The 12,382-nt window shown below is 46.4% G+C and overlaps 1 protein-coding gene across 8 annotated transcripts in view; it reads right to left on the bottom strand.

Moving 5' to 3' along the window:
• Nucleotides 1-440: 440 nt before the first annotated feature.
• myocd (myocardin) overlaps nucleotides 441-12,382 on the bottom strand; it is a 162,879-nt gene continuing 150,937 nt past the window's right edge. For 5 of the 8 annotated variants that reach the window (XM_046356970.1, XM_046356972.1, XM_046356969.1 and 2 more), the window contains 10 exons: nucleotides 8,299-8,483; nucleotides 6,622-6,729; nucleotides 6,189-6,496; nucleotides 5,831-5,987; nucleotides 5,139-5,672; nucleotides 4,540-5,040; nucleotides 4,221-4,367; nucleotides 3,717-3,845; nucleotides 3,118-3,175; nucleotides 441-2,820 (listed from right to left, as the gene is read on the bottom strand). In XM_046356970.1, the coding sequence (XP_046212926.1) occupies nucleotides 2,183-2,820; nucleotides 3,118-3,175; nucleotides 3,717-3,845; nucleotides 4,221-4,367; nucleotides 4,540-5,040; nucleotides 5,139-5,672; nucleotides 5,831-5,987; nucleotides 6,189-6,496; nucleotides 6,622-6,729; nucleotides 8,299-8,483 (2,765 nt within the window). In that variant the 3' untranslated portion in view covers nucleotides 441-2,182. The remainder of the gene's footprint in view (nucleotides 2,821-3,117; nucleotides 3,176-3,716; nucleotides 3,846-4,220; nucleotides 4,368-4,539; nucleotides 5,041-5,138; nucleotides 5,673-5,830; nucleotides 5,988-6,188; nucleotides 6,497-6,621; nucleotides 6,730-8,298; nucleotides 8,484-12,382) is intronic. The other 3 variants (XM_046356971.1, XM_046356974.1, XM_046356975.1) reach the window with 3 other exon arrangements.

Genomic DNA, 12,382 nt, shown 5'->3' with positions numbered 1-12,382 from the left:
GGTTAAAATCATACCCATAGTTATGCTTACTTGTTCTAACTTCTCAATTTGTGTCCTTACAAGAACGGTCCCATTTAGTTTAGCCATAGACATCATATACATCTATTGCAGATGGGTAGTTATTTGAGCTATATTCACAGTTTTCATGAATACATTTCAGTAAACTTGTATTTTCAACATGTTTTTCCTTCTGGATTCAAAAATCATTGTACAGATCCTACCCCAAACCTCTGCAGCGTGTAATGGTGGCTTTAGAAAGGTTACACATACTTTATGTAACATATTGAACATGGATTATTCTCTGCTAGATTCACAGGATAGTCAAAACTCTGTATATATTACATTTTGATATTCACAAGTGCTGGTAAGAATGGATATTTACTCTGCATATATGCAGTACTTTTAATATCATGTTGGTTCTCCATGGAAAACTGACAACACTGTTTTTAGAAAATATATTTTTCTTTGTAAATGATTTGGTTCAATTCATATACCATTTCAAACAGGCATCTTTTTTCAACGTTTTGGGAAGAACAATGCAAGATCAAAACAGCGGCATACGAGTTTGTAAATCAAGAATCCCATTTTTATCATAAAGGAATGTCAAAAATAAATATACTCTATCAACGTATAAATAAAATAAAAAATGAAAAAATAAATAACTAAGTGATGCTCACTAATATATAAACTGGTGAATTTTCCAAAGCTCAAATACAAAACAATTTATTGTAGATAATGAAAAAGAAAAAAATAGAGATGAAATTTAGACTGATTTTCTTGCCATACTTCAGACTTCCTGGCTGTGACTAAAAAGCTGGAGCCTTGCAATAAAAATGTAATATGATTTATCAAAGCAGTGTGATAAAAGTGGTGAACCATGCACTGTAGAGTACCAGGTCTTGAATTATTGTAAATGCTTTGTGTGGCCCAAGTAATGGCTACATTGTTTGGTGTGAGGGGACATAGTCAGGAAATGCTTCATTTTTGAAATGCCAAGAGATTCTTATTGTGAAGTGTTTAAGGCACAAACTGAGTGAAATATTGCTGTCTCTTCCTACAATCCATGAATTACTGCATCTGAAGACACTGCCCCTTTTATCGAAAAACTGTGACAAATGGGTTTTCAGACTAAAGCTAAGTATTCATCTTAATATAATATTGTGAATAAATATACCAGTTCGGCGTGAGAAGAAACCTACGCGAGCACTTGCATGAAATGGCAAACTAAATGCTTTCCCTGCAAATAAATTCTAGGCTTAAGCAAAGTGTGACAATCTTCTAGGTTAATAATCAAGGCGCAAAATGTGAGATTTTAAACATTTACATTGAAAATATCAAACTACATACTAAAATGATACATTTGACTTTGTGATAGTTTCTAAAGTGTTCTCTCCCACACCACTGACAATTATGCAGACCTAAACTTGCCTCTGTCAGTAACCATATAATATTTACAAATTTGGCATTCGATTTCATCCAATTAAGCTTGTCTTCTTTTGGTTTCCAGTAATACAAACATAGACACTCTCTTCACAAATAATACATTGATTGTCGAAATATGTGTCTTCAAGTCTAGGCGGCATAGCACTTACAACTGTAAGAAACTACTTGCATAAATCCTGTAGACTTCTCATAAGGCAACGTTGGAATATTTTTTTCATCCATAGCATTCATTTAATGAACATCCGTCATGGATCTATCCAGAGTCATACTGCTTCGGTAGTTGTGCGCATCATTGTCCAAGATGATAAAGATCATGTAAAAAAAAAAATGTTTCAATGCTCGTTATCAACAAACTATATGGCATTTCTGTGTGATTCTGCTTGTGTTCTTTGGTAAATCGTTGCACTTAAAATTCCATTGTAAGGTTTTCTGGAACCGGTGTTGGGACCAAGGCGAATTTGGTGTGAAATCTTCAGCTGGTCTCCTGCTGTGTGTTTTTAGTTGCTGGTCAGTGTCTCTGGTCAGTATCTAACCCAGCAATTGTTTTGCTAGCTGGATGCTAGTTGCTAGCTAGTCTCCTTTGTCTTTTGGGGAACTAGCTAGACACTATAGTCTCGTGTTTTCTAGGTAGCTAGCGAGTAGCTAGCTAGTCGTCTAGTGTGTTTTTTTTTTGTAGGTACCTAGCCAGCTAGTGGATAGCTGATAGTGGCTAGCTGCTCCATAGCCAGTCTCTGGTGTTTCACCAGTGCTCTAGATGAAGGTCCATGGCTGTATTCAGGTTGATGTCTGTGACATCCAGGAACTCTGTGTTGAAAATGCTTGGCCCGGCGGCCGGGACGGAGTTGAACCCCGTAGCTGAGCTTGGGGGCGTCAGGTCCAGCCATTCCATCGTCTCCCACGGCGACTCGCTGAACGTCATGCCGACCATCCCCTGCGCCTCGGCCACGGATGACACTTTGGCGTTGATGGGGTGGATGGCAGATAGAGGCGTTGGCGTTTCCATCAGGTCCCTGTTGGGGAGAAGTTTGTCCTGGTGGGGGTGTTGGTGAGGGTGGTGGTGGTGGTGATTGGTGCTGGGGTAGCCCTCAGGTCCATCACCCCTCTCCTCCCCCTCCCCTGCTTCCTCGGCAGCCATCTTGAGAAGGGCGACCTCGCCCCCTCGGCCTAGGGGGCTTCCCAGCAGGTTCTCCAGGTGGCTGTCTGCAATGTGATTGGCTGTGTGGTCATAGTTGAGCTGGGAGGGGGGCAGGTGTTCGTAGTGTCTTTGGTTGAACTTTGGGACGGCGAGGCAGGTGGTTCCGGGGGAAACTGTAATGTGAGGCACAACTTTGGTTACAGAGGACCTCTCCCTCTCTTCTCTGGCGTTAGCTGGCATCTCTTGAAGAGAAGAGGATGGGGGAAGGGGGAGTCACAGCACAGAGTGTGATTTAATACCCATGTAAGAGGGAAATCTGGAGTTACTTAACTAAGCGGTGATGGATGGTATGTAGGGAGGCAAACTGACTAGTACCTTATGTAGGGGATTGAAACTAAATTGCTTGCAGTTACAAAGCCATTGCTCATTCATAACCATGGCAACAACATGCACTGACAGCTATATCACCTTCCAATTTCTAAGACTACACATTATATACATCGCACACATTGAGACTGATTCGGAATCAGTTCACTCACCTCCACTCTCTATGAGCACATCCAAAAGCTCATCCATCTGCTGACTCCTAGTCAGTTGCTAAAAAAAAAAAAAAAAGAATGTGATTAACAATACATTCGTACTTTATCAACACCTTGTAAAAAAAAATACAAATCTGAAAAACATGTCCCCAGTTTTAGCACCATGTTGGGGATTGTTAATGCTATCAATGATACTGTTTCATGATGAAGATTTTAACATTATGATATTGATATATTTGTTACAATGTTCTATAAGGCACTTGGGGCAACCACAACTCAAAATGACACAACCACAAAGCAGTCAGCCTGAAGAAACCCAGTCAAACTTGATCAAGGGTGCAAAGTGTGGGGATGGATAAAGCAATGGATGGATGAACAAAGAGGTGCAAAGTGTGGGGATGGATAAAGCAATGGATGGATGAACAAAGAGGTGCAAAGCAGGTGAGAGAGAGAGACAGAGAGACAGAGAGACAGAGAGAAGGAAGGAAGATAGATAGAAGGCAGGAATCGAAGCGACACCACAGAGGTTACAACAACGAAACAAATTGAGTTGGCCGGCCATGATCAGGAGCAGAGTTCGGGTGTATAATTTAGTTTACCTGCTTGACTGCATCCTCATAGCAAGGGGGCTGTCTAGAGTCGAATGCAGTTGAATCTGAGCTACAGAAGGCCGGGGTTGAGACCGGGCACTTTTGGCCAACGTGCCGGGGAGAGGGCAATATTGCCATCTATATGAAAAAATAGGCGAAAAAGTTGTATTACTGATAAGAAAATGGAGCTAGAATTTTAGTATAGTGTGGTCACTTATATGCAAGAAAACCTCTATGCATCCTGATAAAAACAAGATGCTTAAAAAAAAAATTTGGGCTGTGGAGTTCTTGTGAAATGAGCTAGCTAGCTCATCGGAGAGATCTGCTTGAATCCGAACTGCTAAGTTGTGAAGAGTAGTACCATGAACCTCATGATGGAAGTTTTAGAGAGAAGCAACAAATGAATGGAAAGCAGAAAAATGGTTAAGTGAATGTGATGGTGGATACCCAGTCATGTGACACAACCATGTTCAACCGCTACAGACCAAGTTTAGACAGAATAATAGCTCTTGCCTTCTGCTGCATGTTTGGGTTCTTAGCCTTAGTGTTGACTCTGTGGATCAGGCCGTTGTCGGTCGAGTTGGGGAACACTGACTGAAGGCCTCTCTGGTCAGACGGATAGGAGCAGTTCACAGCCTGTCCGCCATTCTTCTGCTGAATCTGTTCGGAGGGAATACATAATTATCATGACCACCAAGCTATCAATCAATAGACATGTGAACAGAGTTACAACGGACACAATATAAAGAACATTTTAGAGCCAACATATAAAGTACATGTAGACCATTGTCTCTTGGAAAGACTCATAACAAGCGCTCTGCCTTAGGCCTACCTGCATGTTGCGGGGCCTGGTGCTGGTCTGGTTGAGGGAGTGGCTACAGCCGTCTCTGCCCAGCGGCGGTGACAGCAGGTAGGGGTTGTTGGGGGAGGAAGGCTGGGAGCTGCTGGAGGTCTTGGCGATGGGCGAGTCTTGAGGAGAGCACTGGGGGCTGAGGAAGGCAGACATGCCAGAGGGACTTCCAGAGGAGGGGACTGAGTCCAGGCATCGTTGCCCACCAGGGCCCCCCATACTGGTCAGGGAGGCACCGCAGTGGCCCATCCCCTCCATGCAGCTTCCTGGAGGACTCTTCAGGTGCTTGGGGGAGGAAAGGGGGCAGCTGGAGGAGAGGGACATGGGCTCCTGTTTGACAGTCACTCCAAAGAAGTGCTGCCCCATCAGCGAGGGGGATTGCTGTAGGTGCAGGTGGTGGGGCTGGGACGGAGCAGGGACACCCTCATGTGTGGCGCCATGGCAACGCTTCCTCTTGTGCAGCTGCATCTTGAGCTCCTCCACCTATTGTGAAACAGGGTGTTAACAGTAAGTAAGCTTAGCCTTGAATGGCCCTTTAAGGACAACAACATTTTATTGAGTTGAACAGTGCGTTTACCCACCTGTCTCTGTTCCTGGTGCAGCTTCCACGTCAGCTCCTCGATCACTTTTTGTTTCTCCACCAACATCTTATCCTTCTCTGCCTCCAGACCCTCCATCCCTCCACCTTCCCCTCCCCGTAGTCCTGCCCCACTCAGACCCCCTCCCCCCAGGCCTTCTTCAGAGCTGAGCTGGGCCGGGGACGGCTGGAGGCCAAACTGTGGAGGAGAGGACATGGGCACGTCGCTGAAGCTGTCTGGGAGCGAGCCGCTACGGGAGAGGTCTGAGGATGCAGGGGAGATGGGTGGGGTGGAGGAGGTGCTGGGGTAAGGGTAATATCCCCCCTGGGAGAGGGCGCTGGAAGAGGAGGGGGACTGGTAGGAGGACAGGGACCCCGTGGGGGTGACAGGGAAGGTGACCGTGGTGATGTCATTGGAGCCTGAATGCGAGGGGCTTGAGGTGGGGTCCTTAAAGGGGCGGAGTCTCTCAATGAGGGCTGTCTTGGTGCCTGAGACGGGCATGCCCCGGATACGAAGCTGCTGCCTGAGCTCTGACACCTGTAAGATGAAGGGAGAGGGAGATATAGTGATGGGTAGAGGGGTAGAGGAAAGACATTAGATGCTTGCATTTTGAAAATCTTACACTTACAGTATATGAGTTCTTTTTCCAACCCTAATAAAGAATATATCCCTCTCTTTATGGACAGAGTACCTACCTTCAGGTCATCCAGGTTCGGTGGCAGAGGACCAGGTTTGACTGGTGAGATGCTGGTTTGACCAGAGTATGTGATCTTAACTGGAGACGAGGAGCTGCTGTTGACCATGTTAGTAGTAACACTGGAGCTGCCCACCGTCAGCTGCTCACTGGATTGTCTAAAGATAGGAAAACATTTGATTTTCGTGAGACAAAGATTTAAAAAATGACAATATTATGGAACATTCATGGTCTAACTCTAACCCCATGTCTCAGATCTGACCTTCAATGTACAGAATGTACATTGAAGGTCATACATTGAAGGTCAGATCTGAGACATGGGGTTAGAGTTAGACCATCTCCCAATCCAGGGTACTCACTTTTGGGCTTGGACTGGCTGGTGCAGGGGCTGGTAGCTGAAACTAGGCTGCCGTTGATGTGCATGGGCCTGTGTGTGTTGGGAGTGTGTATGCTGGGAGTGTGTGTGTGCGTGTTTCTGCTGGCTGAGGATCTGCAGCTGTAGGAAGAGCTGTTGTTGCTGCAGTAGCCTGGCGTAGGCTGAGTCCATGGGAGGGGGAGACTTCTCGGGCTTCTGGTCCGGAGGGATGTACTGGTGGTACTTCAGCTTCTTCACCTTGGGCTTCACGTCTTTGGGCTTCTTGTGGCGGTTTTTGTCCGATATCTTGGACTGTAGAATCAATGGGGTAAATAGTGAGAACATACAATATACGCAATACAAGCTGAAGCTCTCTAATGGGATGCATCATCTTGGCTATGAAGAGGTCAGTACGAAAGGAAAGTGTTTGTTCCTACCTTGACTATGGCAGGGACAGGTATGGGTGGGGTGGCAGACAGCCCATTGTTAGCCGCAGACAAGCCATCTTCCTTGCTCTGATCAGACGGGTCCCTGTTCTGACACCCCTGGAACACAAATGCAGACAGGGAGTCAGTAGGAAGACATGAATACAGGAAATGTCAACTACATTCAGTGGTTGGCCCACCATAAAACAATAAGATGAATTCAAAGAAAATGTATTGGTTTATATAAAACATGTACATTAAATAATTTGAAAAGAGGAATTAGGTACTAAGCCCAAGCTGACTTTTGGTAAACACTTAAAATAAAAACGGTTTATGGCAGAAGCTTCCAGTGACCGTTGGGAATGATGTCATCATCTCTGTCCACACGGTGTGGGGAGAGTGGTGCAGAATGCAGGAAGTCGCTGAGATGATAAAACACAGGAAGCAGTAGCCTTCAGCATACTGTGTCTGTGTGAGACAGACAGACTGGCATAGAGGAATGTGACACGTGCCAAAGAGCAGTCACACATGTTCCAACGGTCACAAGAGAACCCAGGCGAGGACACTGTAGTTCTCCCAGCCACCACAAGATGGCAGACTTAACCTGGCTCCCTGCTTGAATTGACTCATTACCGCGTAACTGACTGGGGTATGTTTGTGAATGCATAGGGCAGACTTTGGTGCACCTATTGTTCATAGTGTGTTTACTCATGGAGGATAGTTTATGTTATGATACATTATCAAGAAGGAGGAGGAGAAGAGGGAAGTGGTGATGGAGGGGAAATGAGAGGAAGATGGACCTATTTGGGTAAGGCGAGAGGTAAGGAGGAGGAGAAGAGGGAAGTGGTGATGGAGGGGAAATGAGAGGATGATGGACCTATTTGGGTAAGGCGAGAGGTAAGGAGGAGGAGAAGAGGGAAGTGGTGATGGAGGGGAAATGAGAGGACGATGGACCTACTTGGGTAAGGCGAGAGGTAAGGAGGAGGAGAAGAGGGAAGTGGTGATGGAGGGGAAATGAGAGGACGATGGACCTATTTGGGTAAGGCGAGAGGTAAGGAGGAGGAGAAGAGGGAAGTGGTGATGGAGGGAAATGAGAGGACGATGGACCTATTTGGGTAAGGCGAGAGGTAAGGAGGAGGAGAAGAGGGAAGTGGTGATGGAGGGGAAATGAGAGGACGATGGACCTATTTGGGTAAGGCGAGAGGTAAGGAGGAGGAGAAGAGGGAAGTGGTGATGGAGGGGAAATGAGAGGACGATGGACCTATTTGGGTAAGGCGAGAGGTAAGGAGGAGTAGAAGAGGGAAGTGGTGATGGAGGGGAAATGAGAGGACGATGGACCTATTTGGGTAAGGCGAGAGGTAAGGAGGAGGAGAAGAGGGAAGTGGTGATGGAGGGGAAATGAGAGGACGATGGACCTATTTGGGTAAGGCGAGAGGTAAGGAGGAGGAGAAGAGGGAAGTGGTGATGGAGGGGAAATGAGAGGACGATGGACCTATTTGGGTAAGGCGAGAGGTAAGGAGGAGGAGAAGAGGGAAGTGGTGATGGAGGGGAAATGAGAGGACGATGGACCTATTTGGGTAAGGCGAGAGGTAAGGAGGAGGAGAAGAGGGAAGTGGTGATGGAGGGGAAATGAGAGGACGATGGACCTATTTGGGTAAGGCTAGAGGTAAGGAGGAAGAGGAGTATTACCTGTTTAGGGCTAGTGAGGGCTGGTGATGAGGAGGAGGAGGGGGTGCTGCCCATGGCCTCAGAGGAGGGGCATGCGGACCCCTGGGACTCGTCACTGTGGTGTTGCTCTGGAGACAGACTGTCACTGCTGCTGTCCTCCTCGAACGCATACGAGTCCTCCTGCTTAGGAAACTTCCCATGGTTCACTGGAGAGAGAGAGAGAGAAGGGAGGAGAGAGAGAGAGAGAGAGAGGGAGGAGAGAGAGAGAGAGAGAGAGAGAAGGGAGGAGAGAGGGAGGGGATGAGAACTTGATGTGGTTCACTACAGAAAACCACACAGGAGGTATTTTAATCACACGCAGAGAGACAGAGGACTGAAACCTGACACACCACAAGATACTGCCAAAGAGGGTTTAGAATTGAAGGATTTTGAGACGTAAGTCTGTTCATGTCTTTAAATATTTCCAGAGGTTCAAACATAACATTCATTGGACTTTTGCAGGGTTGTGTATTACTGAGAGAGATGTGAATGTGTGTACAGTATGTGGCTGTCTGAGAACTGCCTACGTGCAACACCACTGCACATTGCTCTGTACAACGCAGTCCATATCCGTTCCATTGTATAACATCAGTATTCACACACTGCCCTTCTGTCACTGTCACCTAGTGAAACACTTAGCCCTGAGGTGCTACTCTGCAGTGGGCAGAGATTGACATGGCCACTTTACAGTGAACACAGCCCTGATTGGCTGAAGTGATAGGGAACAGAGCCTTGATTGGTTTAGCTGTTAGAGACTATGTTATCTGGAGGAGCAGAGCCTGAGGTTAACAAAGGGACAGAGCCAGGAGAGGGGAGGAGTGGTAATGTGTGTGTGTCTGTGCGCGTGCCTGTGACTCTCTTTTAGAATGAGAACATGTGACCTGCCAAGAGCAGACCCTGGTTTCAATCACACCATCAGCCCTGCTCTGTGGCACGCTGGGCCTGCACACACACAGCGGCACAGGCCTGGGTGTTATTTCCTACCACCTGTTGGTATTGAACTCACTCACTCTGCACTCACTCTGCGCTCACTCTGCGCTCTCTTTGTGCTCTCTCTCCCTCATGCACGCACACACACACACACACACACACACACACACACACACACACACACACACACACACACACACACACACACACACACACACACACACACACACACACACACACACACACACACACACACACACACACACACACACACAGGTTCAGGACCACCTGACTGGGTAGGGTTGTCTACTTTAGTCCCACTCGGTCACAGAAAGGACACTAGCATGGGGACAGAACAAGTTGTTACTGGGCTATTATTATGTCCTGATGCATGATCGTCTCAAACTAACCACATCCTGAGTTCCTCCACGTAACATCTCTCTGTCAGCAAGGACTGCAACTGGATGTCAGAGATCTAATATTTTGTCAAAGATGATAAAGAAATGGAAGAGGTCATCACATTGCAGGATGGAGCGGGTGGGGGTCTCCGTGATATATAAGGTTTGTGTGTGTGTGAGAGGGGTGAAGGGGAGGTGGCAGACAGCTGAACAACAGCCTTGTCCAATCAGATACCTTCATAGGTGACTCACTGGAGCCATATAAATCAGAGAAGTGGGGGAGGGACACACACACACACACACACACACACACACACACACACACACACACACACACACACACACACACACACACACACACACACACACACACACACACACACACACACACACACACACACACACACACACACACACACTTCTCTTGAGAGAAGAGTGGACCCAAATACAGCTGCTGTTTGTCTCAATAAGCATCCTCCCTGTTCATAGGGAGGTAGAGTAAACCTCGCCTCTTCAGCCCCGTGTTGACCTTACGCAATATGTTTACTGAAGAGCCTGAGGAGGAAAACAGAAAACCAGCGTATACAAAAACCCGGGCATGATATAAAGGGGAGGACTAACATACTTGGATGTAAGAGAAACATTTCAATATGTCCCAGTAGGATGCCCAAGGTTAAGGGATCCTTATCTATTTCCAGAATGGGTTTTCTGGCCAGTTTAGAAAATAGTATGCTTTTATAGTGTTATGGTTGCCACATCATTTCAACAGGGAAGCTATGATGTTGCAAAATATACCAACTCTACAGAGAGCTGAACTGCATGCAATTCAATGCATGATCTCGGTTGCTTGTGGTTCACAGTAAACTTAAAAGGCCCAATCCAGCCGTTTTTTAATGCTGAACAAAAATATAAACGCAACATGTAAGGTGTTGGTCCCATGTTTCATAAGCTGAAATAAAAGACCCCCTGAAATTTTCCAGACGGACAAAATGCTTATTTTTCTCAAATGTTGTGCACGAATTAGTTTATATCCCACATTTTACCAATCATTTTTCCTTTGCCAAAATAATCCATCCACCTGACAGGTGTGGAAAATCAAGAAGCTGATTAAACAGCATGATCATTACACAGGTGCACCTTGTGCCGACAACAATAAAAGGTCACTCTAAAATGTGTAGTTTTCTCAAACAACACAATGCCGCAGATGTCTATAGTTTTGAGGGAGCGTGCAGTTGGCATGCTGACTGCAGGAATAACCACCAGAGCTGTTGCCCGAGTCGATTGTTAATTTAGTTATTTATCTTCTATAAACCGCCTCCAACGTTGTTTTAAAGAATTTGGCAGTACGTCCAACCAGCCTCACAACCACAGACCACATGTAACTAAGCCCGCCCAGGACATGTAGCCATGCCAGCCCAGGACCTCTACATCCGGCTTCTTCACCAGCCACCCAGATGACTGCTGATGAAACTGTGGGTTTGCACAACCAAAGAATTTCTGCATAAACTGTCAGAAACCGTCCCAGGGAAGCTCATTTGCATGATCGTCGTCCTCACCATGGTCTTGACCTGACTGCAGTTCGGCAGCGTAACCAACTTCAGTGGGTAAATGCTCACCTTCGATGGCCAATGACACCCTGGAGAAGTGTGCTCTTCACAGATGAATCCCGGTTTCAACTGTACCTGGCAGATAGCAGACAGCTGTATTGCATCGTGTGAGTGAGTGGTTTGCTGATGTCAATGTTGTGAACAGAGTGCCCCATGGTGGCAGTGGGGTTATGCTATGGGCAGGCATAAGCTACGGACAACAAACACAATTGCATTTTTGTCAATGGCAATTTGAATGGTTTTCTGATCTACAACCCTAATTTTTTTTCTAAGGTGACCAACAGATGTATGGCGTCATGCCCTGGCCATAGAAAGGTTTTTATTCTCTATTTTGGTTAGGCCAGGGTGTGACTAGGGTGGGCATTCAAATCAAAATCAAATCAAATGTATTTATATAGCCCTTTGTACATCAAAGTGCTGTACAGAAACCCAGCCTAAAACCCCAAACAGCAAGCAATGCAGGTGTAGAAGCACGGTGGCTAGGAAAAACTCCCTAGAAAGGCCAAAACCTAGGAAGAAACCTAGAGCGGAACCAGGCTATGTGGGGTGGCCAGTCCTCTTCTGGCTGTGCCGGGTGGAGATTATAACAGAACATGGCCAAGATGTTCAAATGTTCATAAATGACCAGCATGGTCGAATAATAATAAGGCAGAACAGTTGAAACTGGAGCAGCAGCACAGTCAGGTGGACTGGGGACAGCAAGGAGTCATCATGTCAGGTCGTCCTGGGGCACGGTCCTTGGGCTCAGGTCCTCCGAGAGAGAGAAAGAAAGAGAGAATTAGAGAGAGCATATGTGGGGTGGCCAGTCCTCTTCTGGCTGTGCCGGGTGGAGATTATAACAGAACATGGCCAAGATGTTCAAATGTTCATAAATGACCAGCATGGTCGAATAATAATAAGGCAGAACAGTTGAAACTGGAGCAGCAGCACAGTCAGGTGGACTGGGGACAGCAAGGAGTCATCATGTCAGGTAGTCCTGGGGCACGGTCCTAGGGCTCAGGTCATTCTAGTTTATTTATTTCTATGTTGGTGTGGTTCCAAACAGAGGCAGCTGTCTATCGTTGTCTCTGATTGGGGATTATATATAAGTTGTCCTTTTTAGTTTGGGTTTTGTGGGTAGTTGTTTTCTGT

The sequence above is a fragment of the Oncorhynchus gorbuscha genome, linkage group LG07 (assembly GCF_021184085.1).
Source record: "Oncorhynchus gorbuscha isolate QuinsamMale2020 ecotype Even-year linkage group LG07, OgorEven_v1.0, whole genome shotgun sequence".
Taxonomy (NCBI): Eukaryota; Metazoa; Chordata; class Actinopteri; order Salmoniformes; family Salmonidae; genus Oncorhynchus; species Oncorhynchus gorbuscha.
Note: the sequence above shows the minus strand (reverse complement) of the source record. Positions and strands in the feature narration are given on the sequence as shown.